At 42.3% G+C, this 27,369-nt stretch overlaps 14 protein-coding genes and 1 long non-coding RNA gene across 19 annotated transcripts; 10 read left to right on the forward strand and 5 right to left on the reverse strand.

Annotated features, from left to right (window-relative positions):
• LOC120452031 lies at nucleotides 1-627 on the forward strand. Of its 2 annotated transcripts, XM_039636079.2 has the most exons (3): nucleotides 4-201; nucleotides 323-475; nucleotides 530-627. In XM_039636079.2, exons 1-3 carry the CDS (start codon nucleotides 27-29, stop codon nucleotides 538-540), a joined length of 339 nt encoding a protein of 112 aa, XP_039492013.1. In that variant the 5' UTR covers nucleotides 4-26; the 3' UTR covers nucleotides 541-627. The 2 variants fall into 2 exon arrangements, with proteins under 2 accessions (XP_039492014.1, XP_039492013.1); XM_039636080.2 differs by lacking the exon at nucleotides 530-627 and having other exon boundaries at nucleotides 1-201; nucleotides 307-441.
• Nucleotides 628-913: 286 nt separating this feature from the next.
• On the forward strand, nucleotides 914-1,493 carry LOC120452032. The gene is made up of 3 exons (XM_039636081.2): nucleotides 914-1,124; nucleotides 1,200-1,352; nucleotides 1,415-1,493. The coding sequence occupies exons 1-3, from the start codon at nucleotides 950-952 to the stop codon at nucleotides 1,423-1,425; spliced, it is 339 nt and encodes a 112-aa protein (XP_039492015.1). The 5' UTR covers nucleotides 914-949; the 3' UTR covers nucleotides 1,426-1,493.
• A 739-nt stretch (nucleotides 1,494-2,232) lies between these two features.
• Nucleotides 2,233-3,010, forward strand: LOC120454203 (histidine-rich glycoprotein). Its single transcript, XM_039639300.1, has 2 exons — nucleotides 2,233-2,884; nucleotides 2,949-3,010. The coding sequence occupies exons 1-2, from the start codon at nucleotides 2,233-2,235 to the stop codon at nucleotides 3,008-3,010; spliced, it is 714 nt and encodes a 237-aa protein (XP_039495234.1).
• An 891-nt stretch (nucleotides 3,011-3,901) lies between these two features.
• On the forward strand, nucleotides 3,902-4,483 carry LOC120452893. The gene has a single exon (XM_039637351.1). It carries the CDS (start codon nucleotides 4,019-4,021, stop codon nucleotides 4,436-4,438), a length of 420 nt encoding a protein of 139 aa, XP_039493285.1. The 5' UTR covers nucleotides 3,902-4,018; the 3' UTR covers nucleotides 4,439-4,483.
• Nucleotides 4,484-5,404: 921 nt separating this feature from the next.
• On the forward strand, nucleotides 5,405-5,809 carry LOC120454083. The gene has a single exon (XM_039639094.1). The coding sequence runs from the start codon at nucleotides 5,423-5,425 to the stop codon at nucleotides 5,807-5,809; it is 387 nt and encodes a 128-aa protein (XP_039495028.1). The 5' UTR covers nucleotides 5,405-5,422.
• A 919-nt stretch (nucleotides 5,810-6,728) lies between these two features.
• Nucleotides 6,729-7,181, forward strand: LOC120454181. The gene has a single exon (XM_039639262.1). It carries the CDS (start codon nucleotides 6,729-6,731, stop codon nucleotides 7,179-7,181), a length of 453 nt encoding a protein of 150 aa, XP_039495196.1.
• A 1,051-nt stretch (nucleotides 7,182-8,232) lies between these two features.
• Nucleotides 8,233-8,567, forward strand: LOC120454185. The gene has a single exon (XM_039639265.1). It carries the CDS (start codon nucleotides 8,256-8,258, stop codon nucleotides 8,565-8,567), a length of 312 nt encoding a protein of 103 aa, XP_039495199.1. The 5' UTR covers nucleotides 8,233-8,255.
• A 314-nt stretch (nucleotides 8,568-8,881) lies between these two features.
• LOC120454112 (transcription initiation factor TFIID subunit 6) lies at nucleotides 8,882-11,053 on the reverse strand. The gene is made up of 3 exons (XM_039639141.2): nucleotides 10,230-11,053; nucleotides 10,002-10,171; nucleotides 8,882-9,669 (listed from the first exon to the last, which is right to left on the reverse strand). Exons 1-3 carry the CDS (start codon nucleotides 11,001-11,003, stop codon nucleotides 8,886-8,888), a joined length of 1,728 nt encoding a protein of 575 aa, XP_039495075.1. The 5' UTR covers nucleotides 11,004-11,053; the 3' UTR covers nucleotides 8,882-8,885.
• Nucleotides 11,054-11,715: 662 nt separating this feature from the next.
• LOC120454074 lies at nucleotides 11,716-12,274 on the forward strand. The gene is made up of 3 exons (XR_005616587.1): nucleotides 11,716-11,751; nucleotides 11,839-11,931; nucleotides 12,150-12,274. It is a non-coding gene; the product is annotated as an uncharacterized LOC120454074 (long non-coding RNA).
• On the reverse strand, nucleotides 11,927-13,099 carry LOC120454071 (protein-L-isoaspartate(D-aspartate) O-methyltransferase). Its single transcript, XM_039639082.1, has 4 exons — nucleotides 12,942-13,099; nucleotides 12,744-12,880; nucleotides 12,172-12,576; nucleotides 11,927-12,118 (listed from the first exon to the last, which is right to left on the reverse strand). The coding sequence occupies exons 1-4, from the start codon at nucleotides 12,994-12,996 to the stop codon at nucleotides 12,035-12,037; spliced, it is 681 nt and encodes a 226-aa protein (XP_039495016.1). The 5' UTR covers nucleotides 12,997-13,099; the 3' UTR covers nucleotides 11,927-12,034.
• Nucleotides 13,100-13,685: 586 nt separating this feature from the next.
• On the forward strand, nucleotides 13,686-16,314 carry LOC120454066 (DNA cross-link repair 1A protein). The gene is made up of 3 exons (XM_039639075.2): nucleotides 13,686-14,839; nucleotides 14,896-15,349; nucleotides 15,454-16,314. Exons 1-3 carry the CDS (start codon nucleotides 13,764-13,766, stop codon nucleotides 16,144-16,146), a joined length of 2,223 nt encoding a protein of 740 aa, XP_039495009.1. The 5' UTR covers nucleotides 13,686-13,763; the 3' UTR covers nucleotides 16,147-16,314.
• Nucleotides 16,315-16,706: 392 nt separating this feature from the next.
• On the reverse strand, nucleotides 16,707-22,232 carry LOC120454067 (phosphatidylinositol 4-kinase type 2-alpha). 2 transcript variants are annotated; one of them, XM_039639076.1, is made up of 9 exons: nucleotides 22,093-22,232; nucleotides 21,542-21,927; nucleotides 20,866-21,481; nucleotides 18,672-18,790; nucleotides 18,270-18,400; nucleotides 17,987-18,182; nucleotides 17,107-17,921; nucleotides 16,982-17,050; nucleotides 16,707-16,918 (listed from the first exon to the last, which is right to left on the reverse strand). In XM_039639076.1, the coding sequence occupies exons 2-9, from the start codon at nucleotides 21,704-21,706 to the stop codon at nucleotides 16,915-16,917; spliced, it is 2,115 nt and encodes a 704-aa protein (XP_039495010.1). In that variant the 5' UTR covers nucleotides 21,707-21,927; nucleotides 22,093-22,232; the 3' UTR covers nucleotides 16,707-16,914. The 2 variants fall into 2 exon arrangements, with proteins under 2 accessions (XP_039495010.1, XP_039495011.1); XM_039639077.2 differs by lacking the exons at nucleotides 20,866-21,481; nucleotides 21,542-21,927; nucleotides 22,093-22,232 and adding an exon at nucleotides 19,428-19,986.
• A 452-nt stretch (nucleotides 22,233-22,684) lies between these two features.
• Nucleotides 22,685-23,371, reverse strand: LOC120454073. The gene is made up of 2 exons (XM_039639084.2): nucleotides 22,965-23,371; nucleotides 22,685-22,905 (listed from the first exon to the last, which is right to left on the reverse strand). Exons 1-2 carry the CDS (start codon nucleotides 23,282-23,284, stop codon nucleotides 22,758-22,760), a joined length of 468 nt encoding a protein of 155 aa, XP_039495018.1. The 5' UTR covers nucleotides 23,285-23,371; the 3' UTR covers nucleotides 22,685-22,757.
• On the forward strand, nucleotides 23,098-25,987 carry LOC120454068 (phospholipid phosphatase 5). 3 transcript variants are annotated; one of them, XM_039639080.1, is made up of 4 exons: nucleotides 23,098-23,227; nucleotides 24,583-24,878; nucleotides 24,943-25,361; nucleotides 25,425-25,987. In XM_039639080.1, exons 2-4 carry the CDS (start codon nucleotides 24,637-24,639, stop codon nucleotides 25,829-25,831), a joined length of 1,068 nt encoding a protein of 355 aa, XP_039495014.1. In that variant the 5' UTR covers nucleotides 23,098-23,227; nucleotides 24,583-24,636; the 3' UTR covers nucleotides 25,832-25,987. The 3 variants fall into 3 exon arrangements, with proteins under 3 accessions (XP_039495014.1, XP_039495013.1, XP_039495012.1); XM_039639079.1 differs by lacking the exon at nucleotides 23,098-23,227 and adding an exon at nucleotides 23,423-23,575; XM_039639078.1 differs by lacking the exon at nucleotides 23,098-23,227 and adding an exon at nucleotides 23,675-23,994.
• Nucleotides 25,984-27,138, reverse strand: LOC120454070 (RNA-binding protein 42). The gene has a single exon (XM_039639081.1). The coding sequence runs from the start codon at nucleotides 27,011-27,013 to the stop codon at nucleotides 26,096-26,098; it is 918 nt and encodes a 305-aa protein (XP_039495015.1). The 5' UTR covers nucleotides 27,014-27,138; the 3' UTR covers nucleotides 25,984-26,095.
• Between the last annotated feature and the right edge of the window lie 231 nt (nucleotides 27,139-27,369).

Below are 27,369 nucleotides of genomic sequence, written 5' to 3' on the forward strand. Positions count from 1 at the left end.
TAGTCAGTTATAAAAACATATTCAAGATGAAATCTAGTTTGTCTCTGGGCCTGCTGCTCGGTCTGGCTTTAAGCCAAGTTGCTGCTAGTTGTCCGGATAGCTGTCCCGATACGGAGGATGTTGTTTGGGCTCTTGGAGGAGGATGCAATGTGTTCCGCAATAAATGCTATTTCGACAAGGAGAACTGCCACCGAAAGCCAGGTAAGCATTGCTTCTTATATATTATTATTATTTATAAAGACGAACTGTCAACCAGACTCTGGTGCAAACATGTTTAAAAAAATAGAAAACTTGTTGTTTAATTAGTAAACAAATTGTTTAGCTTTGACCATCACCACCAAGGAGGAGTGCCAAAAACAATGCGCTGATGCTTGTCCTGCAGTTTATCAGCCCACAGGTGGAACTTATAAGGGTCAGGTGCGAAACTTTGGCAATGAGTGCGAAAAAATTGTTCACTCCTGTCGAACTGGCGAAAGTAAGTAGTTCCCTAAAAAAAGGTGTTCTCGATTAATACTTTGTATTTTCACAGCTTTTTTGTAGGGCTTTCTGCTTATGTACTGAAGGTCCTTAACTAATAATTTAAATACAGTCGTGGTTCCATAAATAAATCTTTTATCTTTATGTAAATTTTGCATTTTTGGTTGGGCTTTAATTTTAAGTGTGAGGTGCAAATTTTGCGCTTGATGAAAATTAAAAGATTTTAAAGTACCATTGTAAGTTATTTTTATTTAAAATAATAGCAAATGATAGCTAGTGCGAAAGTGTTATTTACAGTGTTATTTATTAACAAACAAAAAACCCCCACACATCTGGCACTTTCTGCTGCTTGAATAAATTAAAGCCAATAAAAGTTTCCGCAGACGTGCCTCCAAGCCAACAAAAACATATATAAAAGTGGAGGAAGCACACGATCGGCTCAGTTCATCCCAATACTTTGGGGCTTTTCAACATGAAATTCTTCCTCTATTTGTACCTATTTCTGTGCCTGGCTCTAAGCCAAGTTAGTGGTAATTGCTCAGGAGAATGTCCCGATATGGAGGAAGTTGTTTGGGCTCTTGGAGGAGGTTGCAATGTTTTCCGGAATAAATGCTATTTTGACAAGGAGAACTGCCACCGAAAGCCCGGTAAGCATTGCTTCTAATATCTTATTCATTATCGTATTCATTAAGAACTAATAAAACGATATATATATTTAAAAGCCTTGACCATAACGACAAAGGGCGAGTGTCAAAAGCAATGCGCCAACTTTTGCACAGCTATCTACCAGCCAACAAGTGGCACTTACAACGGCAAAGTCCTAAACTTTGGCAACGAGTGTGAAAAGCGAGCTCACACCTGTCGCACTGGCGAGAGTAAGTTCAGCCACACTTTTAAATATTACAACTTACTTATTTCTCTTTATGCAATTTTACAGCTTTTTTGTAAGCCACGCAGAATGTTTTAAACGTGAACGAAAATAAATGATCTTTACACCTACATACATACATATATAACTATTAGTTGTTTTCTATCTATTAGGGCTCTTGGCGGTTTGAAGCATGAAAGCAAATATTTATTTATTTATTTGTTCTGTGGGTATAAGTTGTACTATTCATATATATTATTAATAAAATAAATAGGAGTTAAAAATAAAAATAAAATACTTTTAACCTTATATGAAGGGGAGTGTGGATATAAGTTGTACCATTCATATATATTATTCATATAATATATATTTTTGAACCAGTTGATAATTATGGGGCGTCAACCAAATAATTTTCCATACAGTGAATTCAAACCGGGATCCAACATGAAAATTACAATTAGTTAAATATTCTTCATTTTTTTACCTAAACCAATTTTTAAAGATGCTTTTGTAAGCATGCGAATGGGTTAAGTCAACTCGGGTTGACATTCCTGAGGGCTTAGAGTTCAGAGCTCTAGGTATTGCGAATAACTGGATAACTGGATTAAAGAATCGCTGAAGTTGAACGTTCCTAGCCTGCATATACCATACGGTTGTGATTTATGCCTTGCGTTGGAGTATTTATATTATTTAATTAGCTGCTTGCCGGCGATGCTATTGCGGCTCTTATCTTTTAATTAAATTCTAATTAAAATGGGTTTCTTATTAAGTTTAAATTATTGGACTCGGCTTCTTGTGTGCTTTGGGTATAAAACCGTAACTGTTCCTGTGAATCAGCATCAGTTGGCTGACGAGTAACGAAACAATTGTAATTTCAGCAAGCAAATATGGCTCTGCGTCTCCTTGTTCTTCTGAGTGGTTGGATGGTCCTTGCCCAAGGATCCTTTTTGCACGGATCTGATATAATTGGCGCTGAAGCGGAGGTTCCCCAGGAAGGATACCTGCCTGTCGAAGATGCTTCAGTGCATCACTCCCTTCATCACGAGCCATTGTCTGCAGAAGTAGGACACCATCATCAATTGGGACATCTCTACCAATCTCAATCGCATCATCACGAGCATGGACCCCATCATCACCTAGAATCGCATCATCACCTATCTGAGTCCCACGATCATCATCAGTTGTCAGAATCGCATCATCTGATCCACGGATCTCCGCACCACCACTATCACGGCTACCATCACCACCAAGAACTCGAGGCTCCAGTTCATGGCATTCACGGATCCCATCATCAGCATCTCATCCACGGATCCCCTCATCACCACCACCATCTGGAGGCACCATATCACGGAACTCACGGAACTCACGGAACTCATGGTGTACATCACCTGCATCATCATCGCAACTGCCACGCCACCATCCACTGCCCCAGGGTTCATAGTCCCACCTATGCCACCGATGGACATCTCTGCTATAAGGTGGAGAACTCCTGCGAACTGGCCATTCTGAACTGTCTGCGCCGCAATGAACTCAAGCCAGGTTGGTTATAATCTTTTTATAAACTACTGTTTATGACACAAATGATATCATTGTTTACTTGCAGTTTTGAGACACATCGGCCGGCACGAATGTCATCATCTCCCCAGCGCTCACAGTGCCCACTAATTCTGAGCTCAAAATAACTGAACCTGACCATATATTCTTAATTATATCCTTTTATGACTTGTATAGTCTTCCTATCTCGAAATATATTGTTGTCAAATGAAATAATGTGGTTGTTGTTGGTGGTGTTTACTATTTGGTATATTTGATCAAATTTGGGTGTACTTGTATGATAATCGTATGCATATATCGGAACTGAAGAGGCATTAAGAAAAAGAGAGATTTTTAATAAAAAAAAAAGTTTGACATTCTTCGTTATCAGAACATCTCAATTATGCAACCCAGAATATAACTTTATTTATTTAGCATATAAACAACTGGTGGGTTTAACAGGTCTTCATATTGAAATCAGCCACATTTTATGCCATACTAACAAACTATAAATTATTAGATGGACTTAACTTACCTGAACTTAAAATACAGTATTTATAACAAACGCCTTAGTCGAGTGTCGACTATTAGATACCCATTATTTCACTTCGCCTTGCTTTAGATAAAGATCACATTCTTCTCTGGAGTCAACGAGTCTAGTATAAACTAATAACCTACGATAACTGATTTATTTATATAATAAGTAATAAATGTTTTACGCTACACTAAATATATATGGAATTTTTGAGTAATGGACTTCAATATAAATATATAATATATACATATATAATATAAAAGGTGCAAAACAAAGTTGTTTTACTTAGTTGACATTAGATAATTACAGTAGATTACATTAAATAAATTGTAAATTAATTAGGGCCGAAGCAGTAATTGCCTTGTATTATTTAAATTGCATTACCTTTCATAATCAAGATGTGGAATCGGTTTAAAGTGCAATAAACTGGGTCAACTTAGAATTTGGATGTCACTGCATGACAGCACTTACAATAATTACTTGAAATTTATGAACTACAGCTCTTGGAACTTCTGACTTTCTGTTTTTTCTCTCGTATAAAAGTCCAGAGTAAGCAGCAGACTGCATCAGTTGTTTAACAATCAGCAAAATATCCAAATATCCAAATGGCAGCCCGCTTCATTGTAATCTTCAGTGCCATATTGGTCCTTGCCCAAGGATCAAATCTTTTGCCCATTGAGCAGGAAGCCGAGGTGCCAATTCACTCTGGTGCACCTGTCGCAATCATTTCGCAAGGTCATCCATCTGTGGTCCAGTCCGTTGCTCCTGCCTACGGTCATGGCCAACTTCAAGTTCCAGTTTCAGTGGGCGGCGCTCATCACGGAGTCGGAATAGGGTTGGCTGGTGCACAACCCTATGTGGCAGCACCTCGTCCTGCTGTGTCCTACGCTCGTCCTGCAGCCGTGGTGGTTCCTGCTGTGGTGGTTGCTCCTGCGGCTCCCATTCGTCAGCCCCATGGAGTCCCTGCCCCAGTCGTTGTGGGCGCTGGTCACGGAAATGGCTACTATGGTCGCCATCATGGCTAAGAGCCCTACAAATACTCTACCCGAATCAATCTGCGAATCCGTTTGACACACTTTATAGAAACCCTATGGAACTAATGAAAATTGAATGTTTAAAACCACAATAACATAAATAAAAAATATTAAACCAATTCCTTCGTTTAATTTTTTTAAAGCTCGTTAATAAGTCTAAGAAACCCAATTTATATAAGTTTAGCAACTGCGTGGTGCTCCTTGTGGGCGTTTTTTTTTTTTTTTTGCAAATCGAGAAAAATTTATAAGACTAATAAAAAAACTTAAAAATATCCAAACATTTTTAAAAAGTGTGGGCGTGGCAAATTCGGGCGGTTTGTGGGCGTTAAAGTGGGCGTGGCAAGATGGACCAACAAACTTGTGCTGCGTCTATGTCTCTGGAGTCTGAATGCTTAATCTCAACTTTCTAGCTTTTGTGAGATCTCGACGTTCATACGGACGGACAGACGGACAAACGGACGGACGGACGGACAGACGGACATGGCCAGATCGACTCGGCTATTGATCCTGATCAAGAATATATATACTTTATATGGTCGGAAACCCTCCTTCTGCCGGTTACATACTTTTCAACGAATCTAGTATACTCTACGAGCATCGGGTATAAATATAATTTATACGGCGCAAGCTCTTCTTTCTACCTGTTAAATCTTTTTCAACGGATCTACGAGTATAATACAATTTTACTCTACGACTAACGGGTATAAAAATATGATTGAAACTAAAATATTCCATTGAAATTTATTAAAGCAAAGCTTTTAAGTTCATAAACCTTTAATAAACATTCAAGAGAATTAAAGGAGCAAATTATTTAGATGGTTGAGACTGGTGAGTCAGATATTATTTATTTTAAAATAATTAATTACACGCATTTGCTCCCTAAATTTGCGGGTGTTCAAATGTATATAAGGGTACAAATTCCAACTAAAACCATCAGTTGTCCTACAAGCAATACGCACAAAGCTGAAAATCAAAATGGCCCTCCGCTTCATTTTCGTATTCATTGCCACAATCGTCCTGGCTCAAGGATCAAATATTTCGCCACTTGAGCAGGAGACTCTGGTGGGAGTGCATCACTCTGGAGTGGCCGCTTCATCTGGAGTGGCTTCATCTGGAGCTCATGTCGTTGGTGTTACCCGTGGCCACTCAGGTGCTTCTCACTCTCAGCGTCCTGTTTCTGGTCACGGATCCATCTCTGGACCTATTCAAGGATCCCGTCGAGTGGGCGGCGTTTCAGCGGCCGGATCTCGTCCTCATGGTGGTGCTCCTCGTCGTTCTTCTACAGGCACTTATGGTCGTCCAATCGCAGGCGGAGCTGCCCCAGGAAATGTCCACCGCAACCGCAACCAGAAACCACATTAAATGTACCTTCAAAATTGTACATCATTCTGTCCCGATCCGAAAAAATGTTCCAAACCCCATTCATTTAAATGAAATCTACGCTGTTCTTTCATAACTCTATATCTAATAGCCATACTCTGCAAATAAAATTTTGATAAGCATATATGAATACTCTTATATCAGTTGGGAATATCTTAAATGCAACTATTTGGGTAATTAGGTAATTGTGATCTAATGCTCAACAGTTGAAAATCATTGTATTTCTAAGTTGAAATTGAAGCATAGTTTATTACTGTGATATTAGATATGAAGTAGCGTTTTTGTCAACATTATTGATTCACCAGTGTCAACATATCATAAATAATACCTTGGATAAAATTGAAATTGGTCTAAAGTTGTAGATACTAATAAGAAATTTCAAGGCAAATCTTATTAAATTATATTTTGTCGCTCCTTAGAAAAGTCTAATTTCACATAACCGGAGATATTAGATATAATCCTTTTTATTTGTCATTTGAGAAATAAATGCCCTAAGCTGTTTACTTGACTAATAATTTATTTGTTTAAAAAATGCATTTAATGTATGTATAGTTAGCATAAACAATTTAAAAATAAAACTATACAATTATTGTAAAGTTTATAGACCGATCAAAAGTTGTTAGAGCGGGTCTTTTCTATAGCTTTGTAAATCTCCTTAATGTAAACGATTATCTTCTCGTGAAATAATGAGACCAATGAACTCCAGTTGTATCTTCGTGAAAGGTTCAAAGGCAAATGTACTTTTCTCTGATGATTAGATGTCATGATTATCATTTAATAAAGTGCCTTGGTATTTTGTAATTATATAAAAAGTGTAAATACTTAAATTCGACTATAAAAGCATTCATTTCCACATTGAAGGCATCAGTCTAACTTGAAACACTAATCCCAAAAAACCAGAATGGTAGCCCAATACATTGTTATCTTCAGCGCTATATTTGTCCTGACTCAAGGATCAAATGTTTTGTCCATTGAACGGGAGTCGCAGGTAGCAGTCCACTCTGGGGTCGCCTCGTCCGGAGCTCCGGTTGTGGTTGTTCCTCAGGGACATCCATCAGTCTACCAACCGCAACGGCCGATCTACAGCCATGGCCCAGGATCCATTCCAGTCGGAGGATCTCATCGTGTGATCGGATCAGGATTGGCTGGTCTTCATCATTCAGCCTCGGTATCCTACAATCGTCCAGCTACCGTGGTCGTTCCTGCTCCTAGAGTCGTGATCTCAGCTCCCCGAGTGCTGGCTGCCCCAGTGGTTCCAATCCGCCATCCCCATGGAGTGGCGGCACCAGTTGCTATTGGTTCTGGTCACGGCAACATTCATCAGACTCATCACCTTGGCCACAAGCCCTATTAGGTTGCACTACAAATTTACGCATGTGAAGCCATTGCAGTAACACCGTCGCAAAAAAAGATCGATTTATACAAATTTTTAAAAACTTTACTTTTAACTTCTAAATACAATTGAAATAAAAACTTGTACATCAAAATATTGTTTATCCATTTAATTACTGCCAGTATTTAAAAATTTACAGCAAAATTATCGCAATATTTATAATTTGACAGGCTGGTAATCTGAATACGTCATCTACGAGTATTAACAAGGATATTTAAGAATTTCTATAAGCGCATTTTTTATGTTTTTTAAAAACAAGTTGTAAGATGAAAAACGTCAGAAATGTGTTTGTCGATACACGTATTTTGAACTCATTTTTAAAACCATATTTCATAGTGAAATCTTTTAAAAAACCTATGTAAAAGATGGAGATACCTAAAAAAAAATGGCTCCTGAATAAAACTTCAATTGGACCTGGAACTTTGTCTTTATATCCCTTACTCTGGACTCTGGGCGTTTCAAAAAGTTTTTCATACGGACGGACAGGCGGAGAGACGGACATGGCCAGATCGATTCGGGTATTGATCCTGATTAATAATATATATATATTTTATATGGCCGGAAACCCTTCCTATAAATACTTTTTAACGAATCTAGTATACCTTTAGGTTTAGTTATAATAAATATCAATCTTATAAGTGTTAACGTAAAACTAACCACACGTCAATACAAAAACCTGATAATAAAAACCTAATAATAAAATATATATAGTTTTTAGTCACTATAATTTCATCTAATATGAAGCGTGTTAATGAGGCTATTGAGTAATATTTCACATTAAGTAAATTTTAAAGTATTTAATGTATATAGAAACGGGAAACTCCCGCAAATATGATTTGTTGCATTCTCAAGTCAGTAAGCACATTTCAACTAATTATATCATTAGTCCCTAAAAGTAATTCTAAACTTCTGGCTGTTTTTATACTTTTTAATGAAAATCCAGCGTATAAAAAAGAAAGCTAATACACAGGTACCATCAGTTGCCCTACAAAGATCTTAAATTCATTTTTGATCTCAAGTAAAAATAAACGAAAAATGTCATTCCACTTTGTTTTCGTGATCTGTGTTTTTATCGTCCTTGCTCAGGGAACCCATATAACGCAAGTGGAACCTGTATTCTCGGTGGAAGCTCATTCTGCTGGGGATGTTTCATCAGGAGCTGCCATTACTTTCCCCGAAGTGCGACCAGCCCCTGGATCCCAGGCTAAATCACCAGCTGTTCGCCCAGTTGCTCCTCGTCTTGTGGCTACTCCTGGTCGTCGCCAAACTGGATCCAACTCTCGTCCTGCTGTCGGCGGTGGAGCTAATTATGCTCATAATCGCAATAGGATTACAAAACCATACTAATTCAAAAAGCTAAATCAAAGCACTAAATCAGTCTCCGAAAAAATGTTATGGAGAAAGAGCTATTAATCAAATAAAAAAAAATGTTGTAAAAACTACATATAAATGTAAATTATTATTGAACCAAATTTTCTTCTTCTATTCTTACTAATTTTAAAGTCAAATTTCACTGATTTGTACGGTTTTGATTTGTTTTTCTAAAGGCTTCTAAGCAGTCCTTTGAGGACGATTGCTAGATTCAGCACTCGGTCCCGAAAAATTATGAAAACTGAAAAAGTTTATTATTATTAAAGTTATGAATATTTTTACAGAGATCGGCTATTAAACTAAGTAATTAATGGGCATTCTGCCGTTATGGGATTGCGTACGACCAAATCCATTTATGGCGGGTGGACGAACACAAACATTGTTGGGCTTTAAAAGCATTTCGTTCCTTGATTGCGAAACGGAGCGCTGGGAAGTGGGCGGAATTAAAGCGTTTCTGAATTGCATCGATTGGGAAACCATGCAGTCCGAAGGCTTCAAATTAGTGGCCTGCTTTTGGTACTGAAGCATTGGATTGCACGAATTTTGCGTTTGGGTATTCACATTTATAGGATGAATTGAATAGCCAGATTGGGATGTTTGGCTTGTGTGAGGAACACCATTGCTGGGCAGCTGGTTGCCAGAGATAGGACCATTGGAGCTGACATATCGAACTCCTGCCATTCTGGTGTAATGTTGTTCTGCAGCCATTTTTTTTAACGCCACTTCTGCCTCCGCCTTGGCGTCAGCCACTGTTTGTATCTTCATACGCATCACTTTAACGGAATCGCTCAACAGCAGGCCCAAAGATCCATATGTGTCCATGTACTGTTCTGGCAGATCAGGTGGTTGATGTAAACTTATAAGCACGGGAGCGCACATCTTCACCACCCGATGGCGAATGTACTTTGCTGCCAGTCTGTCTTTGTCGGTGGTCATGTAAGGCGCGGTGTGTTCAGATAGATACTTTAATTGAGGCACAATGCAGGCACGTACTACGTGATTCCCCAACTTTCCCAGGCCAATGACTGCTCCGAACACCGTCGTCAGTGGCTTCATCAATAGCGCCTTTTTGTAAACCCTAGAATATAAAAGTATATTTAAAAATCAAAGAGTGTTAGCTATGAAGATTGGAGACAAAAATCGAATGATTAGGCATGCAGTTAAGAGATGTTTTTTGTTTGGCCGGACATGATCAGATCCACTCAGTTAGTGATCATGATCAAGAATTTATAAGTAAAACGACCATTTATTCCTCTAAAGAGTCAATGCAGAATACAGCCAGAAAAAACCAGGTCTTTTCAAAAGTTCAATTTACAATTTTTCAAAGAAAGGAAAAGTATTTAAAGATGCCATTTATCTGACTTTATAGGGGGCAAAAGTGAAGAATGGAATTAAATATAATGTACTTGCCCAATGACTCTGGGCAGGATGCTAGTGTCGGCAGCGTCGAACTGGCGCCCTATATGGGCCATTATATTTCCGGAGTACTCCCTTAAGGCCCAGTGGTCATCCACGTCAGGAGATGCGGACACTTGTTTCGCCAGCACGCAGGATAGAACGGCTGGCAGGAGCAGGTGGAGCTGCAATGCAACAGATGCATTCTTCAGCTTATCCTATTCCTCAGTACCAAATACTCACATATTGCAACAAGCTAAAGCGATGGTTTCCTAACAGGGATCTAATCATGCGCATAAGGTAAAGGAGCATCGTCATGTCCTGCTGTTTCACGTTGATAGCCACTGCGTCCGCGATGAACATGGTCAGCCTGGGCAGCAACACCTCTATCGAGGGATCAGTGGTGAGGGTTTGGAGGGCCCGCTGGCGCCGGGAATCAGATGTGCCCACGCAGGCCTCGGTAACCAACTCGAAGAAGGACTGCTGTTCCTTGGTCAGGGGATAGTGCTTATAGGAACTTAGCAGCACTCGCTCCACCTTAAACCAGCCGTGGTGGACGGGAGACGGATTCAAAGAAATCTGCGGTATGGATTCCGGCCCGGTAACGAGAGGTATATCCTCATTTTCGTTGGTTACAGCTTCGTTGATGATTCTGGGTACATTTTTGGCCAGAGGCCTTGTGCAATAGTCACAATGGACCAGCCTGAAAAAAATGTCAGGACGCAGGTTGTCGTCCATTCGGACAGCATGCTGAATGTGGGACAGGTTCAATAGGCGCTCCCGGATGCGCCGCATGTATTTTCCCGCCTCGTTCAGCAGGTTTGTAATGTCTTCTTTAAGATTAAGGGAAAGCCAATCGGCTGCTCCGTCGTCCAGCCGCTGACCAGTGTTGTGCAAGGATATCGCGTACAGAGAACGCCGCGACAATGACTTTTTTCGGAATCTCTCGTCCTTGTCGGGCATTTCATTGCAAGACGTTCTCATTTCAGTTGCCTTTTTGTTTTCAAATTGCCACATTCTGGCACTAGTGATGGCACCAGTCGATAGTCGATGCACAACGCCGTTATCGGTCAGACTAGGTCGTCACTCGATACCCGCCAATTGGATTTTCAAAAATTTCAAAAAGGAACAAAACTCGCAGACGAAAGTTTCAAATGCGGATTGTTTTGATTTTTGAATGTCAGTTTAACATTGGCAGAGCTTGCCACAACTTACCCAAGGAGTAATACTATTTCCAAAAAAAACTTCACCATCATTTCTCTTAACATTGCCCGCAATTTAATTAATAAATTAAGGAAATAAGTGAAACAAGATACATCATATACAAATGTTTTTAATATCACGTGACTCACAACTTGATTGCCTTATAACATAACGTAAACGGTTACACAAAAAAACATTCCAAACACACTCTATAAAACTACGTAACCCTTATTGCCCTAAGGACATCACCACATCATTAAGGTTAAGCCTGACCGTTCCTGCCATTTTAATTTTTGATTTTCAACGAATTTACTATATGAAAAACTGCTTATTTAATAATTCGCGTTTTAAGACTTTTTATGTAATTTGTGACCGCTTGGAGACCTTTCCAGGTCGAGCTCCTTTCGACTACTGCCCTTCATAGTATTTTCACAACCGACTGAACTTGACTTTGACATTAATGTCAAGTGAAATTGTAGAAACCGCCTAGTGCGAATGGTAAATACAAAACTTATAAAAACATACACTATTGGATAACAACACTGTGAAAAATTGGCCTTAAGTAACGAGTTTTAATTTCTATATATATTTTTCTGATGATTTTGCTGATGAATTTATCAATTATCAATATTTTATCAATTCTTTGCAGCTTAATTAGTTAGTTCTAAACCATAAACATAAAAGCCGGGGCTTTTTCAGAAAACATATGTATTTGGACTCAACGTGAAAACAAGCAATTCAGGTATTATATATTTTTTTTATTTATTTAACAAGTAAGCCCAAATGTGGTATAGAATAAAAGCCAGCACCAGCACCACAACTAGCGACCTTCCCACTCTGTGCAGTCAGGAGCGAAGATCTGTAAGGGGGACGTACATGACGCCCATAAGACGTGTCATCTGCACCTTCCCATCAGCGTCCTTGTCGTACTGTGAAAATTGATTCATATTATTCCAGCAGTTACTCGAAAGCATCTGCCCACCTGTTGCATGTACTGAGATCCGCCGTCGGGGCCGACTGGAACTATGAGGCGTCCGCCGTTGGCCAGTTGGTTGATGAGTTCGGTGGGCGTGTCGGGAGCAGCTGCTCCAACATGGATTGCATTATACGGTGCGTTCGGGGGGTATCCCTTACGGCCGTCGCCCTCGACGATTATCAACTGGCCGGAGTCCAGCATGCTACGGTCGTCGGTGTTCAAGTTGGCCTTGCTCAGACGTACCAGATCTGCCTGGTGCTCTATGCCCACAATCCGGGTCTCCGCACCGACTCCCTTAGCCTTGATGTAACGATAGAAGCAGGCTGTTAGGTAGCCAGATCCAGAGCCCACGTCCAGTATATGTGCACCGGGCTTCAAGTGATCACGTAGATACTCCAAGGCGAAGGCATGCTAAGAAAGTGAAAGAAATAATAAGTGCAACTATTAATCTCGTAGCTTTGCAGCCTAACAAAGATGAGCCACAGAAATGTTTTTAGTATAAGAACCGCGAAATTACCAACTTATGTTGGTATCCTTCTAAATGAATCGTGAGTGTGGGCTTTTTGATTTTAAGTTACCATGTGAGGAGCACTGATGGTGACACCTCCACCTATGGGTTGCGGGGCGTCCATGTAGGGGTTGCGCGGAGAGTAGTGCTTGCGGTCGGTTTCCTTCATCGCCTGGGCCACCGCATCACTTGCAATGACGCCGTGATCTTGGGAATTCGGTTCTATTATTAACTCTTCCCATTATACAGAGCGAATGCCAGAGCTCACCCTTCAGTTGGCGTATAAGGTCTTCATTATTGGCTCCCACGGATCGCCATGCCATGCTGAATGCACGGAAAAAGAAACCCAGTGTAACAATCCCCAAAGCAAGATGCTTTTTTTTCACCGTTCTGTTGCTTTGTTTTGTTTGGTTCTGTTGTAATAATCTAACAGAGATGGCAAAACAACGATAACACAATGAAACGATACATTCAAGCAGTACTTACGCTTGATGTTAATATATAAATATAAATACCACTAATCGAAATTTAATAATTTTATATGAAAATGCGCCTCCATACATGTATATAATGAAATTGTACTCTTATTTAACCGTAAGTATCAGTTCTGACACAGTAATATATATGTCATGCTCGAAGTTATTACATTATGTGACACCATTATTCGGATCATTTTTGTGCCGAAGTTTAAGAATTTGAGCCAATCCAAAAACAGTAAGACAGTATAATTTGGATAATGTAACTCTAAAAACAAATACAAAATCCCTAATTTTTTTACAGCAACACGGAATTCGTAGAATTTTAACGATATTACGCTCATTCAATAGTGCTTAAACGGTCATTGGTACTTAATGCATTCAGAAAATTCATCCTTTAGGAGACTCACATATACTTAATAAAATTTTTATTACGTTTTGTTTTTAAAGATTGGGCAATTCAAATTTCGCTCGCAATTATTAGTGGTACCTTGGGTTGGGTAGAACTCGCCATCTCATTTTTCGATATGATAACAAGCAGTTCGTCTGGCTATCGGGCAATCGAACATGTGGGATCCTGGCATGATGTTGCTATTGAGTTATTTGTAAACAAGATGTCCAATATAGGAAAAATAAAGATAAAAGCGATTGCAGATCTGCAGGCCACTACACGAAAAAATGTCCAACCGGAACCACCGCCCACGACCAAGAACAGAACGCCAGAACAAAAAGGAAGGGGAAGAGCTCGTGCGGCTTCCACGACAAAAAAAATCCAACCAAAAGCGGAACCATGCCCAATCATAGCCAGCACTGCGTTAAAACGTTCCAGCAAGAAGACTCCGCTGCCAGGTCAATTGCGCATAGATAGCTTTTTTACAAGTGCTGTCAAGAACTACAAAGTTAACATGGTGCCAAATTCCTCCTCCAAGACGGTGGATCCTCCGTTGGCCAAGCGGAAAGGAAATCCCAGGGGACGCAAGCGCCTGTTCGAGGAGTCTACATCCATTTCCTTCGCCGCCACGGACAAGCTGGAGGCGATACCGTCAGAGAAGCGAGTGCAGCCTAGTCGCCGTGCGAAAGGCAAGGAGAACGCCCTCTCCGAATCGGACGTAATTGACCTGTGCTCCGAGGACGAGCAGACCATCAAAACAAAACCTTCCGTAGTAGCCTCACCCTGTCAAACAAGTTGCCCTGTAATAGCATCGAAGCTTAAAAGTCCAGAGGCTTCCGTACCAGAAGCGCAGCTATGCAGTCCCAAAGACAGTCTATGCAGAGAGGAAATTTCACACGTCCCCACGAAATCCTCATCGAATAATTCTTCACCCTCATCAACGGTTACAATCACAAAGGAAAGCCCGCTGGCCAAAAACTCTAAAAAAGGAACTGGACGCAAACAAAAAAAACCGAAGCCTTGCCCGCCCTATAAGGTCGTGGAGGGTACAACCTTCTGTGTCGATGGTTTTCAGTTTGGGGATATAGATAGAGTCACACATTACTTTCTCACCCACTTTCATGCGGATCACTACATCGGCCTGACTAAAAAGTTCTGCTATCCTCTCTACGTGAGTCCAACTACAGCGCGCCTGGTGCGAACATTTATTAAAATCGATGAAACGTACATTTATGAGATAGATGTGGACCAGACCCTGATAGTAGATGGCGTCGAAGTAACCGCTTTGGAAGCTAACCAGTAAGAGCAATCGCTATTTTTGTTTGGAGGCTTACCAAGCTGATATTTCTTTTCAGTTGTCCTGGAGCACTTATGTTCTTCTTTAAACTGAGGTCTGGCGAGTGCATACTGCATACTGGAGACTTTCGGGCTAGCGCGGACATGGAATCACTACCGATATTCTGGAACCATGCAAACATCGACCTGCTCTATCTGGATACAACGTATCTGAACAAAAACTACGACTTTTGCCACCAAAGCGAGAGCGTTGACCGAGCGGTTGATCTGGTGCGCGTCTTCTTAGAGAAAAATGCATCTAAACGAATACTTATCGTCTGCGGTTCCTATGTGATAGGAAAGGAGAAGATATGGCTTGCCCTGGCAAAAGAGTTCACTCTGAGAGTTTGGACGGAAAGCAATCGCAGCACTGCTGTAAGATGTCTGAAATGGCCAGAACTGGATTCCGTGCTAACAGAAGATCCCCGCGAAGCAAACTTGCATGTTGTTGCAATGGGAAAAATCAGCTATCCGGTAGGTCTATAGTATATTTCTAAAAATATCAAGCTTTTGAGTAAAATTGCTCAGGCTCAACCTTACTATTGCAGCAATTCATTAAGGATTTTATTTGGTTTCAGAGCCTGGTTGATTACTTTAGCTTATTTGAAGACCAATATGATATGTTGCTGGGCATAAGGCCAAGTGGGTGGGAAAAAAACACTAAGCCTTCCTACGGAAAGCGAATTAGCACCATCGGCATCGAGTACTCGGAACACTCCAGCTACAAGGAGTTGGAGCGGTTTGTACGCTTCCTCAAGCCAAAGCGAGTCATAAGCACCGTTCCTGTGGGTCGCGACCTATTTGTCACTGGAGATGTGCCGACACAGTGGTACAAGTACGAAGGTCGGGCATGTATGCTGAGTACAGGGTATCAGCCGTCGATATCCACTTTCCTAGCTACGCCAAAACGAGCTCTTGCTAAATTTAGTTCAGATATTGAAGTGTTTTTAAGCCCCGTGGAAGAGAATGCTTTCGAAGGAAACAAAGATAGCATAACAGATCATGTAACTATTATGTCTAGCCCTACAGAAGAAGAGTGTTTTCAAAATGATTGCGAAATACCAGTTAAAAACGAACCCCTGGAACCAGACTCGTTTCCAAACTCTGAAATAGTTGCTGGCAACAATGCAATGGAATCCCAAATTCCATATGTTGAAATAGACATTAAAAACGAAACGCTCACTCAATGCAATGTTATTGAGGTCCAGAAAAGCGAGGCTGTCTTACTTAGTAGACTAACATCCGATGCGTCAGACGATTGGCTCCTATAGTGATTAAATTTTAGTACAAGTTCTTAGGACTTTAATACGTCTGCTGGTAGTTTAAAGATATTTTCTAATTAAATAATTAGGTATATACATATATTTGAAAAGAGCTTGAGTTTAATGTTTATATTTAAGGTTTGCCTTTTACATACAATTAAATACTTTACATCTGTATTTTGGTTGATATATATATTTTCACATTATTTATCTTCCCGAATCCATCAACTAGTTTGGTGTGCAACGTACCGTACAATATGAAATAAATTAGGTTATAGTTTGGAAAAGTTTGCTTATGCTAATAACAATGAAGTGCTAACGAGGGTAGATGATCTTTACATTTTTCACCTATATGCTTTATAATTTAAATTAAGTAATAAAGTAATGTGTAATCCACTTGAGCGAGTTCTTTCATATTATCTCACAAAACTCCAGGATCTTCCCTTGATTTTCGTATTTTATGCGAAAACAATTGACTATACAAGCACTTCACAAACATAAGATATTTTCTAAATATGTAACCATTGTACGGGTAAGTTATCCCATAAGCTCGTAATAAAAGTAATTAATTATTAAATATGACATTTTTTGTTTTTTGGCGAAAGAAACTAACATATACAACAAAATACATTTCTGGGCTACTTGCCGACAGAACCGATTACGATTTGGAAATATACTAAAGAACAATTAATCGCATATACATGATGAAAATATGAGACGGTAGTAGCCAGCTGCTCGATTTGATTTTTGGTGGGGTTGGAAGGGGCTACACTCCATTTAGCTAAAAAAAAAAAGCAGAAGCTTGTATATGATGCGACTAAGTACCAATAAATCGGCAATTTACCACCAAGAGAAGAAAGGGCTCTTGTTTTGGAAGCGCTGCGTAAAGGAAAAGAAACGACTGCCACTGGATCTGAAATATTGAGAAACATTACCGGCAATCAATAATCATGCAGATATAGTACTTACCGCTCGACAATAACCGCTGGCATCTGGACCAGTTGCACCGGCGACTTACCATCCCTCAGAGCCTGGGTGAGATTAAGAATCTGGCCCCGCATCACCGACATCTGACGCTCGAAGAGACGCTTGTCAAAGCCACGATCCTGCTGGAAGAGGTACAACAAATCCGTGCAGATCTCCTCTACAAAGTTCATATCTGACAACTGTGGCAGCACATGCTCCTTTATTTCTTCGCTAAATGGAGTTTTCGCCTGCGGCAACCATGCCCAATGGTAGGGATAAGCTCGCCAAGAGTCCGGGTGCTTGAATGGAAAGGCGAGGCCATTGTCGATGGCAGCGATCCGAATGAATGCAGAGTTCACCACGTTCCAATCGGGCTCCGACGAAGGAGATCTCGAGGAGGGTTCATCTTCGCTGCTGTTCAGACTGCTGCTGTCCTGCTGTGCATTGGTGGTTGCTCCACCATCCAGGTGGTTTATTTGGCGACCATCGGCCGCCGTATTTGGAATAGCCTGCACTTCGTTTAGATCAACGATTTTTGAAGCCCCCAACGCATTGGGCAATTTGGGTCTCACAATTCCGTGCATGGTTCTGCCGCCGGTGCCACCCACCTGGGTCGTGATCTTAGGTGCCACGTATTTGATCAGCCAGTTGTCGTTGCCCCGGTCCGTGTTGCGTATAATATAATCTAGAACGACGAGACGTTCAAACTGCAGTTGAAATGACTTGGCCACTGAAGGCGGCAAAGGTTCGCTGTCAAAGCGCCGCAGCCAGTAGTCTGCATCCTTGTAGCCCTCCACGAAGAGCTGAAAGGAGCCAGTCTGTAAGGAATTAAATTGGTTAATACCTAATTGGTTAATCGGTTTGTTTTTCTAGTCCAGTTCACCTTTAGAGGAAGGCTCATTCGGTTGAAGTGAGCCGACGGATAGTGCTCCTTGATGCGCTTTTTCAGCTTCGCCTTCTGTCGATCAATGCGGGCGTAGTTAAAGCTCTCGGCAACCAATCTAACCACACGCGTCTTTGGAACCACATTTAGATTAAGTTTTCGATCTACCAAGCTGGCTCCTGATTCGGACAGGTACCTAACAAATGAAATAATTTACTCAATTTGTATATGATGAATAATTACAAGTCGTGTTGATGAATAAACTCAAGTAGGATTATCTTACCCCTGATTGGGAATTAAGCAAGCTCGGCCAAAACAACACGGGCAGCACAGCTTATGCATCCATTTCGTCCACTTTGGATTCAGTCTACCATAGGGCTCCTCGTCCTTTGGCTTAAATACAGCCAGACATTGCTGAGGAAAAGCATAAGAAATCGCTTAAAATTACATAAATAGTATATAAAGTATAACCGGGTATTCTACTAAAATATGTTTCTACTGTTTCAGAAAAAAACCAAAAGTTTTGCAAAGGCTTATAGTTGCAGAACTTCCCCTATTAACTGATTTATTTATCTATGCGCGGAAAAGTAAAAAATAAACGAAGTTAGACCCAGCACTGGACGACCTAACTCCTACGTTATGCGCAAGAACGGCTAAAAGAACTCCGGCTCGATTTCCTACTCACTTGGGAGGCATCCTTCACGAAATAGGAACCACTGCTACCCTGGTAAATGCGCTCGGGCAGCACACCATTCTCGATGGCACCCTCCGCCTTCGCCACAATCTCCGAGAAAAGCGGGTCATCTGTAAGATTGAAAGTTAAATTAAATAGAATTAAATAGAATTAAATCAAATTAAATCAAATACACATTTGCGCTAAAGCTTAAAATTACTGAAGAAGTTTGTGCGTAAAACGAAGATTCGCATGCCTCAAGCGGCGTGTAAGAAAAGACTGTTCGTTCATTTAAATTGGACGCATTTGCTTTAGAATTATGGTTTTAATAATTTATTAACGACGGCTGAAAACGAAATCAGTCGGCATTGACGTGCCAGCTGTTGGATAAAAATAATTGAAGCGAACATGCACGTAAACGCGTTTTAAACTGCGATGAAGTTCAAGGCCCCAACCAAACACTTTACAATTGGACTCTCCCTCATATCAAACAATTTTTTATAAGACTGCAGATTACGCAAATCCTCTCGGCGCTACCTATGAAATCAAAGTTGTCGTTAAAATCGCCCTGCAAGTCCTGGCAAATTGAGAACACTTGCTGGATGAAGTTTTCGCGACTGCTGCTCGACAAAAGTTCCATGAAACCACAGTTAAATGAAATGCGCCGGCAGTCAAAGAGGTTTCGAGTCGACTGGCAGTTGATAAAGGAGAACCAGGTCACAATTAGCATAGCCAAAGCGTTTCGATAAGGGCCAACCCCCCACTTACAGAAGTTCCTCAGCGGGCAATTGGCGCAATTGCAGCGAGGAGCCGCGAATCGAACGGTTACTGTATCTTTGGAGTCACGCGCCATTGACGGTGAGTTCACCAGAAAGGGCGGAGTGCCCTCCTTGTCGGACTGCGTCTCAAGATAGTCCTTGTCCAGCTGGCACTTGTTCTCGCAGCAGATGCAGGCGTAGGGCACCGAGGCGGAGGGCACCGAGGAGCTGCTCTCCAGCGCATCCTTGCTTGTTGTGGGCTGCTCATCGTCTCTTGATTCGGCAGGATACTTGGCTGCTATAGTGTTAGACAATGGCTCCTGGCTGAGAAACGTCTTAATGTTGGTCTTCGACATTGGGCTATGTCCAATTGGCGACAGTTGCCAAAGGAACAAGTTCCATTTTTGAAGAGCCTTCCTTGAAATTATTTAAATGCTCCCTAACGGACTTCGAACCCGAGCTACAGACGACCACGATGACATCCAAGTACACCAACATTTACAACACACAATTTTGTTGTTTAAAGTCGAAAAAAGTGGGACTAGTAGAAACCATACAAGTATAAAAAATACTTTGAAATGTGGGGCGATGACTATAGGACTAGCAGCCATAAGGCTAGCAAACTGTGTGTATCTAGTGATATAAACCTATTGAGAATTCACTAAAACATTATAAATTGCTTTCAGAAGTCATATCGAGATGCAACTAAAACAAATGAGGGGGTATTACTCACATGTTTAAATGCAGCAGAGCAAAACAATCAACTGAGTCACAAAAGTCACCGAGATCGAGACGATACACATATGGCAGTGCAAATCACTCCCACAACACATTCTACATATATACAATTAGGCTTTAGATCCGTGCACATTAAATCTTAGAAAACCCTTTGATTTTATCATTATAAGTTTTGTATTGAAGAAATATTATTTATCTTTGCAAGGACATACAAAACTAATTTTCAAATAGCGACTACTATTTACGCTTATGTTAGTATTCGTTTTATAAACTTTTCTATTATCTCTAAAAAGTAAATAATAAATTTGCAATAGGTTTTAAACAAGAAAAGGAAATATCATGTTTATAATCTTTTAAGCGGACGGAAATGCTTGGGTCGAACAGAGTGCCTGTGTAGACTCTGAATTTTATGCACTGTATTTGTAAACATTGCTTTAATTCTTTGTGTTCATTTGGACGGATATTATAGTCTAGATGCATACGTTTATATTCATATATTTTACAGAGGCAGAAGTGCTAGTTTAAAGCTAAAGACTAGAGTCACAAATCTGTTCTGTGCTTCTACCTATTTAAATAGAACCACCATATGCGGCCGTAGAAGTGATAATCATCATAAGTAAAGCCTCAAAGCAAACAAGGGAGCAATGTAGTATGGGTGTAGTTAGTACAAATGCAACTTGTACGACTTCATTAAACCGAGGCGCACTCACCGCCAAATGTGTTCGACACGAACTCCACATGATCGTGCCCGCGTCCTAGTCCACCCAACAGCTCGCTGATGCGACTGCCGTGACTGGCACTGCCTCCACCCAAGAGCGGCTGTGACTCCCGGTTGTCGCTGCCGGCGTCCGTGGACATGCCCTCGAAGTCGATTTCTGGCACCAGGCAAATTTCGTCGGCCTCGTCATGCGGATGACGGACGAGGGCAGTGTGCGAAGTGGTTTTTAGCGGAGATATCGATGCTACCTTCGCGGGTGCAATGTGACTAATGATCTGGGGCTGTTGGGTGCTTTCGCTGCTCTCCTCAGTGCGAACTTTGAATCTCTGGTTGCGCGGGTTTGAGCTTCTCTTCAACAGCACTGCCTCTTCGCCATCTTCGTCGTCGGTCTGGTCGTCGTGGAGCATAACCAACTTATCCAGTTGCGGTTTCTGAATACCAGCATCGCCGCCGGCACTCTCCTCCCCTGGCGGCAGCCCGTTCGACTGGTTCCTCTCCTCTTGCGTCTCTTCCTCATCCTCTTCGTCGTCCACCGACAATAGCATGGGTTCCCGCCCCTTTCTGCCTCTTCTCCTGGTCTTGCGTTTGCCCAAACCAATAGTGTTGATCTAAAGGAAAAAGTCAGTTCTTATTGCAGTGGGTGAGGTTGAAAAAGGGAGTGCAATTACCTCAACTTTGGTGGTCAACTGGTTGCTAGTCGACTCGAATCCATTTAGAAGCGGAGCTAGTTGGCTTGTAGGTGGCGTTTGGTCCTTGACAAAGTCCCCGATGAGATCCACTTCGTCCTCGAGCTGGAGCAGCGGGGGATCCGCCTGATCCCGAGCGCCGCTCATGTTCGCAGTGGGTGGCAGGCACGTATGTGATTGGGCGTGGGTCAAAAGGGCGCGCTGGAAGTGCCCTGGATCCGCTGCAGACGCAACAACAAAGGCCCGCGCTGCAGCTTCTTCTTGCGCTTCTATCTGTGACTTTTTGGGCGTCGCTTGGCTATCTGTTATCTGCTCCTCCGTTTTTCCTCCGCTCGCATGCTCCCGCACAATATGTTATATTATTTGGGCTGGAATGTGATTACATTACTTGTTAATAGATTCAATTGTACGCTTCTATTTCGTATAGCAATTATCGATTTTTGGCTTAGAGCCCCAACTTCTGTTCCAGTTGTATTTTAGAAACGGATCTTGAGACGCGAAGGAACTCAAATACCATTGAGCTGGGCACTCACCATGCACTCCGCAAATGTAACAAGTGAATTACGCGTTCAAATTTATTTTCGCTAAGAACACGAAGCGAAAAATGGTTGACAAACCAAACAGCTGACGCGTAGAACTCGCGGTGCTGCCCACTTGCTGGTTCTCGCCGAGTGGCAGCCTCGCACATGAGAGCGCTTAGCCCTTGGCGGAAATATTTCAAATTGGATATTACTAAAATATCAAATTTAAATAGTAAGAATTTGATAGAACTTGATCAATTAAACAAGCATAATAATTTGACTGCGTACACTGAAAAGATTGCTTACAGCAGTATTTGTATTATTTATTTTAAACTCTTTCCATTACTGGAAACCATAAGGATTGTGGAAGTTTTATGTTTGGTTTATTTTTTAAGACATCTGAAATCAATTTATGGGCTTTAGTAACAGCATTAATATTTTCGGAAAAACTTATTGGTTAAGTACATTTTAATAATATATTTTAGTTGATACTACAAAAAGTTATTTTTGTCGTCATTTATATTTATTTGAAAATGTCAAGTAAGTATGAAATTGACGTTTAAGATATTTCTTCGAATCTCTTGTTAGAATCATAAGAGAGCTGTTTTAATAGGGTTTTCAAATCTACTTTATTCTTAACATTTTAAAAATTGTGTGTACGCCATAAGTATTCTAGTCTAGTTCAGAACGGCACTCCTGCGCAGATTTGTAATCCAATCCAGCGCTTCTCCCAGCTGCCGCTGCAGATTAGTGCTCTCGGCGACCAGCTCTATACAATCCTTGAACTTGGACACCGCATTGCGCAAGCTCATCGGTGGCAGAACCCTGGAAAAAGGTGTAAAACAGTTATCACATTGACCCACATAGGCGTTATCAGTGCTTACGAGAACCAGTGGAGGGGCTCCACGAAGCCCTTGGACTTGTCCACCTTCTGTCGCTCGATTGAGATGCCATCCGTGGAGTCCACCACCCGACAGAGAGCGTTGAACTCGGCACTGTTCTCCGTGGGAATCTGGGCCGTGGATACGCAGTGGCTGCCTCCGTGCTGAAATCTGGTGCGGGCCAGGAGAATCGCCCCACTGGCGTTCCTTTGCTCCAAATTAACCCGACACTGTGTGTGCTCCTCGACGAGGTGGAACATGTCCAGGTACAAGTTATCCAGCAGCTGGCCAGCGGCCTCCTTTTCGCTGTTTCTGGTGCTCATTGCAAGCGAAAATAACTTTATTTATTTATATTTCGGTCTGACGGAGATTTTTCAATCATATGATTGCACCAACAACCCTGACTTATCATTGCTATGCGCCAAGTTGGCACTCCCGTCGATAACAATCGTTATCGCCAGCCCGATTCTGGTTTGCAAACTAAACACCGAATCAAATCAAAACGAAGAGAAAGAAAAAGTCTGCAAAATGTTTGCATTTGTCGCGTGCGTCCGTCTTTTTCGCAATAACTTTTAATTGCTGCCGCCACAAACCCGGTCATGTCCAATTAAGAGGTAAAACTGCGAAGCTGCAAACTCTCGGGCTAATCCGACTAACCAAAAGGGCAAACAGCTGTTGTTGTTTTCTTGAGCATTAGTTGTCGCAGAGGGGTGATGTGAAGGGGTTTGCTTCGCTGTTTGTTTTACAATGCTGTCGCGAGATTAGAGAAAGTTTATAAAAAGCCCTGCCATTAGCATTCATCCGCAGTCGGAAAGCAGCCAAGTTGAAAACACGTTGAGATTAACAGCATCAGCAGCAAGTGCATGCCCCAAGTGCAAACAGTGCCAAAGTCAACTCAAATATACCCAAATTCTAGGAGATCGCATCGGTTTCCGTGATAATGCCCGCCAGTTGTAAAGCGGACCTACGAAGTCGCCGCTGCGAAAATCCAATCGACCGCAACGGCAATATCGGAGGCACAGCCGAGGAGCAGGTGCGCCGCTAATGTTTATTAAGCCTAGCTGCTTAAATCCACCAAGTGTGCATATGGCATCGGCTTCCTATACGATATAGCCATGCACTATACTATACGTTCATCCACACGTCTCTGGCCATACGTAACCGCGTTTGATGACAAACATTGACGCAAAGCGTGGCCAAGTGTGCACTGAAAGAAAAGCTATGCTTATGCTATGAATAATTCGAGGAATACCCACAAAAATATTGAATCAAAGTTTAGTTTTAGTGTGGCACTATCGCAAAAATGATTAGTAAAATATTTATCTCAATTTAATTTCTCATATGGGGACTTTTTTTTTCAGTAATTTTATCTAATCGCGAAAATCGTACGTTTCACACCTGGCCACCGCTTCACCAAGGGGGTTTTGAATGACTATTCCGGTATACTCTCCAAGAGCATTCACTACTTCATCAATAAATAGACTTCCCCATCCGCAAATCATAAGTACATGAAGTAAAAAAGTTAGATAGGCCTTTTATCACACCGGATTTAGTTCAATCCTACGAATAATTGCAACTATTAATGACTTGTCGTTTGCTTCTTATCTGTTTAATTATTTAGGCGACAAACACCAGACCGAAGCTGACAACCAGATATTCCCAACGGACTAACGAAATGCCTGCGGGCAAGGATGGCCGAGAATCCAGCGACAGTGCCGCAGAGGACGTCGGGCACACAGGATCAATTACCAAGTCCAAGGACGAAATGTGGCGCAATGAACTTGCTATGAACGCGGACAGCACTTACGCTCAGCCCGAAAAGCGAGGGGATCCAAGTCCCACCACAGGGAACTCCAATACGAAGATCAGCGATGCCGTAGATTTTGTACTCCGCGTTCTCCTTGTCATTGCCTTCTTGTGAGTTTTTTGTGTTACATTCCAAATGCTGACTAAGTCCATCACGCATGACTCATATCTACAGCAAGCTGGAGACGATGACAGCTTTTAAGCGGGAAATCCATGAAGAAGAGCTGTGGCTATACAAGAATCCAAGGAGGCCGGACATCGTCAGGGGCGGGGAACTGCTCTTCTGGGTCATAGTGGCTCCCTTTCTGGTCACTGTCGCCTTCTACTGGTACACAAAAGACAAACGGGACTTCAGAGCCGCCAGCTGGGCCTGGACATTGGCCCTGTGCATGAATGGCATTCCCACAAGCGTACTAAAGATAACAGTGGGGCGCCCCAGGCCAGACTACTTCTACCGCTGCTTTCCCGATGGCGTAATGGTGCTTAACACAACGTCAAGTGGCTTAGACAGTTCCAGCTTGGATTTCAATTGCACAGGTCTTCCGGGCGACATAAACGAAGGCCGCAAGAGCTTCCCCAGCGGACACTCTTCGTGTAAGTTGAATTCTGAAATTTATTCCTTGATGCCCGCTAACCGTTTTCATACGCCACATCTAGTCGCCTTTGCTAGTTTTGGTTTCATTGCCTACTACATTGGCGCCAAGCTGCACGCTTTCGATATCCGGGGACGCGGACACACCTGGCGGCTCTGCATCGCAGTGATACCTTTGTTCATCGCACTGCTGGTTGCAGTTAGTCGCACCTGCGACTACCACCACCACTGGCAGGATGTGACCATCGGCGGTCTGATTGGTCTGTGTGCAGGCTATATAAGCTACAGACAATACTATCCCTCCATTTTCACACCTGATGCCGGCAAACCGCTGGTGAGGTGGCCCAGCAGAGAGGGAAAGTACCAGCGACTGTCAGGAGAGAATGAAAATGAAAGTAGTGATGATCGAGCTGACGGCGATGCGGTGCGGAGACCTCTCCTCGCTGGCAAGGAAGAGTCCAAATGGTACTAAAAGCTTTACGTTAATATAGTTAGTTTTGCTTCCCCTTTTAAGCTTTTTAAACATATCTAGACATCGCTTAATTGCCGATTTACAAATGTGCTACTGGTTTACCTCGTAATGGGAAGGGTTTGTTTGTAGTTCCTTTAATAAAAGTTATTGAGTCAATTGCTAAACGTAAATTTATTGCTCATCTTTGGCAGCAACATCGAAATATAATTTGCTACGTCAAAATGACCGAAACTAGCTTAAAGGACAGGGTATGCGCACTCAGATTCAGGTCATGGAGTTAAACGCCTGCAGCAGCACCTGTTTTTCGCGCTCCTTTTTCTTAACCACGTCAAGGCTGCGTTGTCGCCACGTGCTCTTGCGCAGCTTGATAGGTCGGCTGCCCACATAGCGACCGTCCATCTCCTTCATGGCCCGTATAAAGTCGGCTGGTTCTCTGAAGCTCACGAAGCCGAATCCCTTGCTCTTGCCCGTGCGCTTGTCCCGCACTACCCGGGCCCGCTGGAACGAGGGGAACTTGTTGAAGGTCCGGGTGAGGACCTCGTCGTTGACGTCGTTTCCCAAGTCACCGCAGAAAATTCGGAAGTCATCGTCGGGCCAGTCAGCCAGCGAAGTATCCTCCCACACTGTGCCGCCAGCGATACGTACAGTCTTGCGGTCCTTTTTCTTCCGCTCCGTTGTCTGGAAGGATTGCAGCGCCGATGATGCACGCGCCGCCTTAATGGCCTCTTCTGCAATAGGATTGGGTCCGGACTTCTCCGCTTTAAGCTTCTTCAGCTTCTGCGTCACGTCAAAAGAGACGGCGTTGATGTCAATAGAGGGCGCGACGGCAACGGTAGGCACGTGCACAGACTGCCGGCACTGATACAGCTTGGGGGCGCTGCTCAGGACTACGGGAGTTGCCGACATTGGCTTGGAGCTGGCAGAGGAGCCACCTCCACTGCCCGTTGGCACAAAGGTTGACATAAAGGTGGGTGGTGGTGGGATCGGAGGCGGGGGTACGGTCAGACGCGATCCTCCAATTCCCTGGTGATGCTGCAACTTGTGCTGCGTGTTGTGGTATGTGTTGGCGGCTATGATCGGGCGAACCTGGTTGGGCACGAAGAGATTGCGGGCGGGAGGCTTCGAGATCTCCGCCTCGAAGCGTGAGAGCTCATCCTCGATGTTGCGACGCTTTGTACCCATTTAAAGTGGGTTTGGGGCTACGAGAAAACTTGAAGATTCTCAGATCCAAACAACTTTTCACAAAAATGCAAAAATGCTGTAGAAATGTTGAAGTAAACACTTATCGATTTTATTACCAATCGATTTAGTAAGGCTTATTTCAAAGGCCTGTCTAGACATGGCTGCATCTGCATCATACCAACTTACAATATACCTTGATAGCTACCAAGATAGCTTGTTAACATCACATATATATATATACAACACGGCTAATAAAATTTTTTTTAAATAAAGGAACAGTTCTTTGTCTTTTTACGCAAAACCTAAACACTGCAAGTGCCGACCGATAAAAAGTAGTAGAAAGTGCGGTGTGACCG

Source organism: Drosophila santomea, chromosome 3R (genome assembly GCF_016746245.2).
Source record: "Drosophila santomea strain STO CAGO 1482 chromosome 3R, Prin_Dsan_1.1, whole genome shotgun sequence".
Taxonomy (NCBI): Eukaryota; Metazoa; Arthropoda; class Insecta; order Diptera; family Drosophilidae; genus Drosophila; species Drosophila santomea.

Excerpts from the sequence above, each read along its gene's own strand:
- LOC120454185 (XM_039639265.1), top strand. The coding sequence starts at position 8,256 with ATGTCATTCCACTTTGTTTTCGTGATCTGTGTTTTTATCGTCCTTGCT.
- LOC120454068 (XM_039639078.1), top strand. The coding sequence starts at position 23,902 with ATGCCCGCCAGTTGTAAAGCGGACCTACGAAGTCGCCGCTGCGAAAAT. Across the intron at positions 23,995-24,582 it reads GAGGCACAGCCGAGGAGCAG|GCGACAAACACCAGACCGAA; the intron begins GTGCGCCGCTAA and ends TTAATTATTTAG. Across the intron at positions 24,879-24,942 it reads CTCCTTGTCATTGCCTTCTT|CAAGCTGGAGACGATGACAG; the intron begins GTGAGTTTTTTG and ends TCATATCTACAG.
- LOC120454067 (XM_039639076.1), bottom strand. The coding sequence starts at position 21,706 with ATGAGCGGCGCTCGGGATCAGGCGGATCCCCCGCTGCTCCAGCTCGAG. Across the intron at positions 18,791-20,865 it reads CGTGTCGAACACATTTGGCG|ATGACCCGCTTTTCTCGGAG; the intron begins GTGAGTGCGCCT and ends TCAATCTTACAG. Across the intron at positions 17,922-17,986 it reads GAATGAGCCTTCCTCTAAAG|ACTGGCTCCTTTCAGCTCTT; the intron begins GTGAACTGGACT and ends AATTCCTTACAG.
- LOC120454070 (XM_039639081.1), bottom strand. The coding sequence starts at position 27,013 with ATGGGTACAAAGCGTCGCAACATCGAGGATGAGCTCTCACGCTTCGAG.
- LOC120452893 (XM_039637351.1), top strand. The coding sequence starts at position 4,019 with ATGGCAGCCCGCTTCATTGTAATCTTCAGTGCCATATTGGTCCTTGCC.
- LOC120454083 (XM_039639094.1), top strand. The coding sequence starts at position 5,423 with ATGGCCCTCCGCTTCATTTTCGTATTCATTGCCACAATCGTCCTGGCT.
- LOC120454181 (XM_039639262.1), top strand. The coding sequence starts at position 6,729 with ATGGTAGCCCAATACATTGTTATCTTCAGCGCTATATTTGTCCTGACT.
- LOC120454112 (XM_039639141.2), bottom strand. The coding sequence starts at position 11,003 with ATGTGGCAATTTGAAAACAAAAAGGCAACTGAAATGAGAACGTCTTGC. Across the intron at positions 10,172-10,229 it reads GCTTTAGCTTGTTGCAATAT|CTCCACCTGCTCCTGCCAGC; the intron begins GTGAGTATTTGG and ends GTTGCATTGCAG. Across the intron at positions 9,670-10,001 it reads ATCCTGCCCAGAGTCATTGG|GGTTTACAAAAAGGCGCTAT; the intron begins GCAAGTACATTA and ends TTTATATTCTAG.
- LOC120454071 (XM_039639082.1), bottom strand. The coding sequence starts at position 12,996 with ATGGCATGGCGATCCGTGGGAGCCAATAATGAAGACCTTATACGCCAA. Across the intron at positions 12,881-12,941 it reads CCTTATACGCCAACTGAAGG|ATCACGGCGTCATTGCAAGT; the intron begins GTGAGCTCTGGC and ends CGAATTCCCAAG. Across the intron at positions 12,577-12,743 it reads CCATCAGTGCTCCTCACATG|CATGCCTTCGCCTTGGAGTA; the intron begins GTAACTTAAAAT and ends TCACTTTCTTAG.
- LOC120452032 (XM_039636081.2), top strand. The coding sequence starts at position 950 with ATGAAATTCTTCCTCTATTTGTACCTATTTCTGTGCCTGGCTCTAAGC. Across the intron at positions 1,125-1,199 it reads GAACTGCCACCGAAAGCCCG|CCTTGACCATAACGACAAAG; the intron begins GTAAGCATTGCT and ends TATATTTAAAAG.
- LOC120452031 (XM_039636079.2), top strand. The coding sequence starts at position 27 with ATGAAATCTAGTTTGTCTCTGGGCCTGCTGCTCGGTCTGGCTTTAAGC. Across the intron at positions 202-322 it reads GAACTGCCACCGAAAGCCAG|CTTTGACCATCACCACCAAG; the intron begins GTAAGCATTGCT and ends CAAATTGTTTAG.
- LOC120454073 (XM_039639084.2), bottom strand. The coding sequence starts at position 23,284 with ATGAGCACCAGAAACAGCGAAAAGGAGGCCGCTGGCCAGCTGCTGGAT. Across the intron at positions 22,906-22,964 it reads GAGCCCCTCCACTGGTTCTC|GGTTCTGCCACCGATGAGCT; the intron begins GTAAGCACTGAT and ends ACCTTTTTCCAG.
- LOC120454203 (XM_039639300.1), top strand. The coding sequence starts at position 2,233 with ATGGCTCTGCGTCTCCTTGTTCTTCTGAGTGGTTGGATGGTCCTTGCC. Across the intron at positions 2,885-2,948 it reads CCGCAATGAACTCAAGCCAG|TTTTGAGACACATCGGCCGG; the intron begins GTTGGTTATAAT and ends GTTTACTTGCAG.
- LOC120454066 (XM_039639075.2), top strand. The coding sequence starts at position 13,764 with ATGTCCAATATAGGAAAAATAAAGATAAAAGCGATTGCAGATCTGCAG. Across the intron at positions 14,840-14,895 it reads ACCGCTTTGGAAGCTAACCA|TTGTCCTGGAGCACTTATGT; the intron begins GTAAGAGCAATC and ends ATTTCTTTTCAG. Across the intron at positions 15,350-15,453 it reads TGGGAAAAATCAGCTATCCG|AGCCTGGTTGATTACTTTAG; the intron begins GTAGGTCTATAG and ends ATTTGGTTTCAG.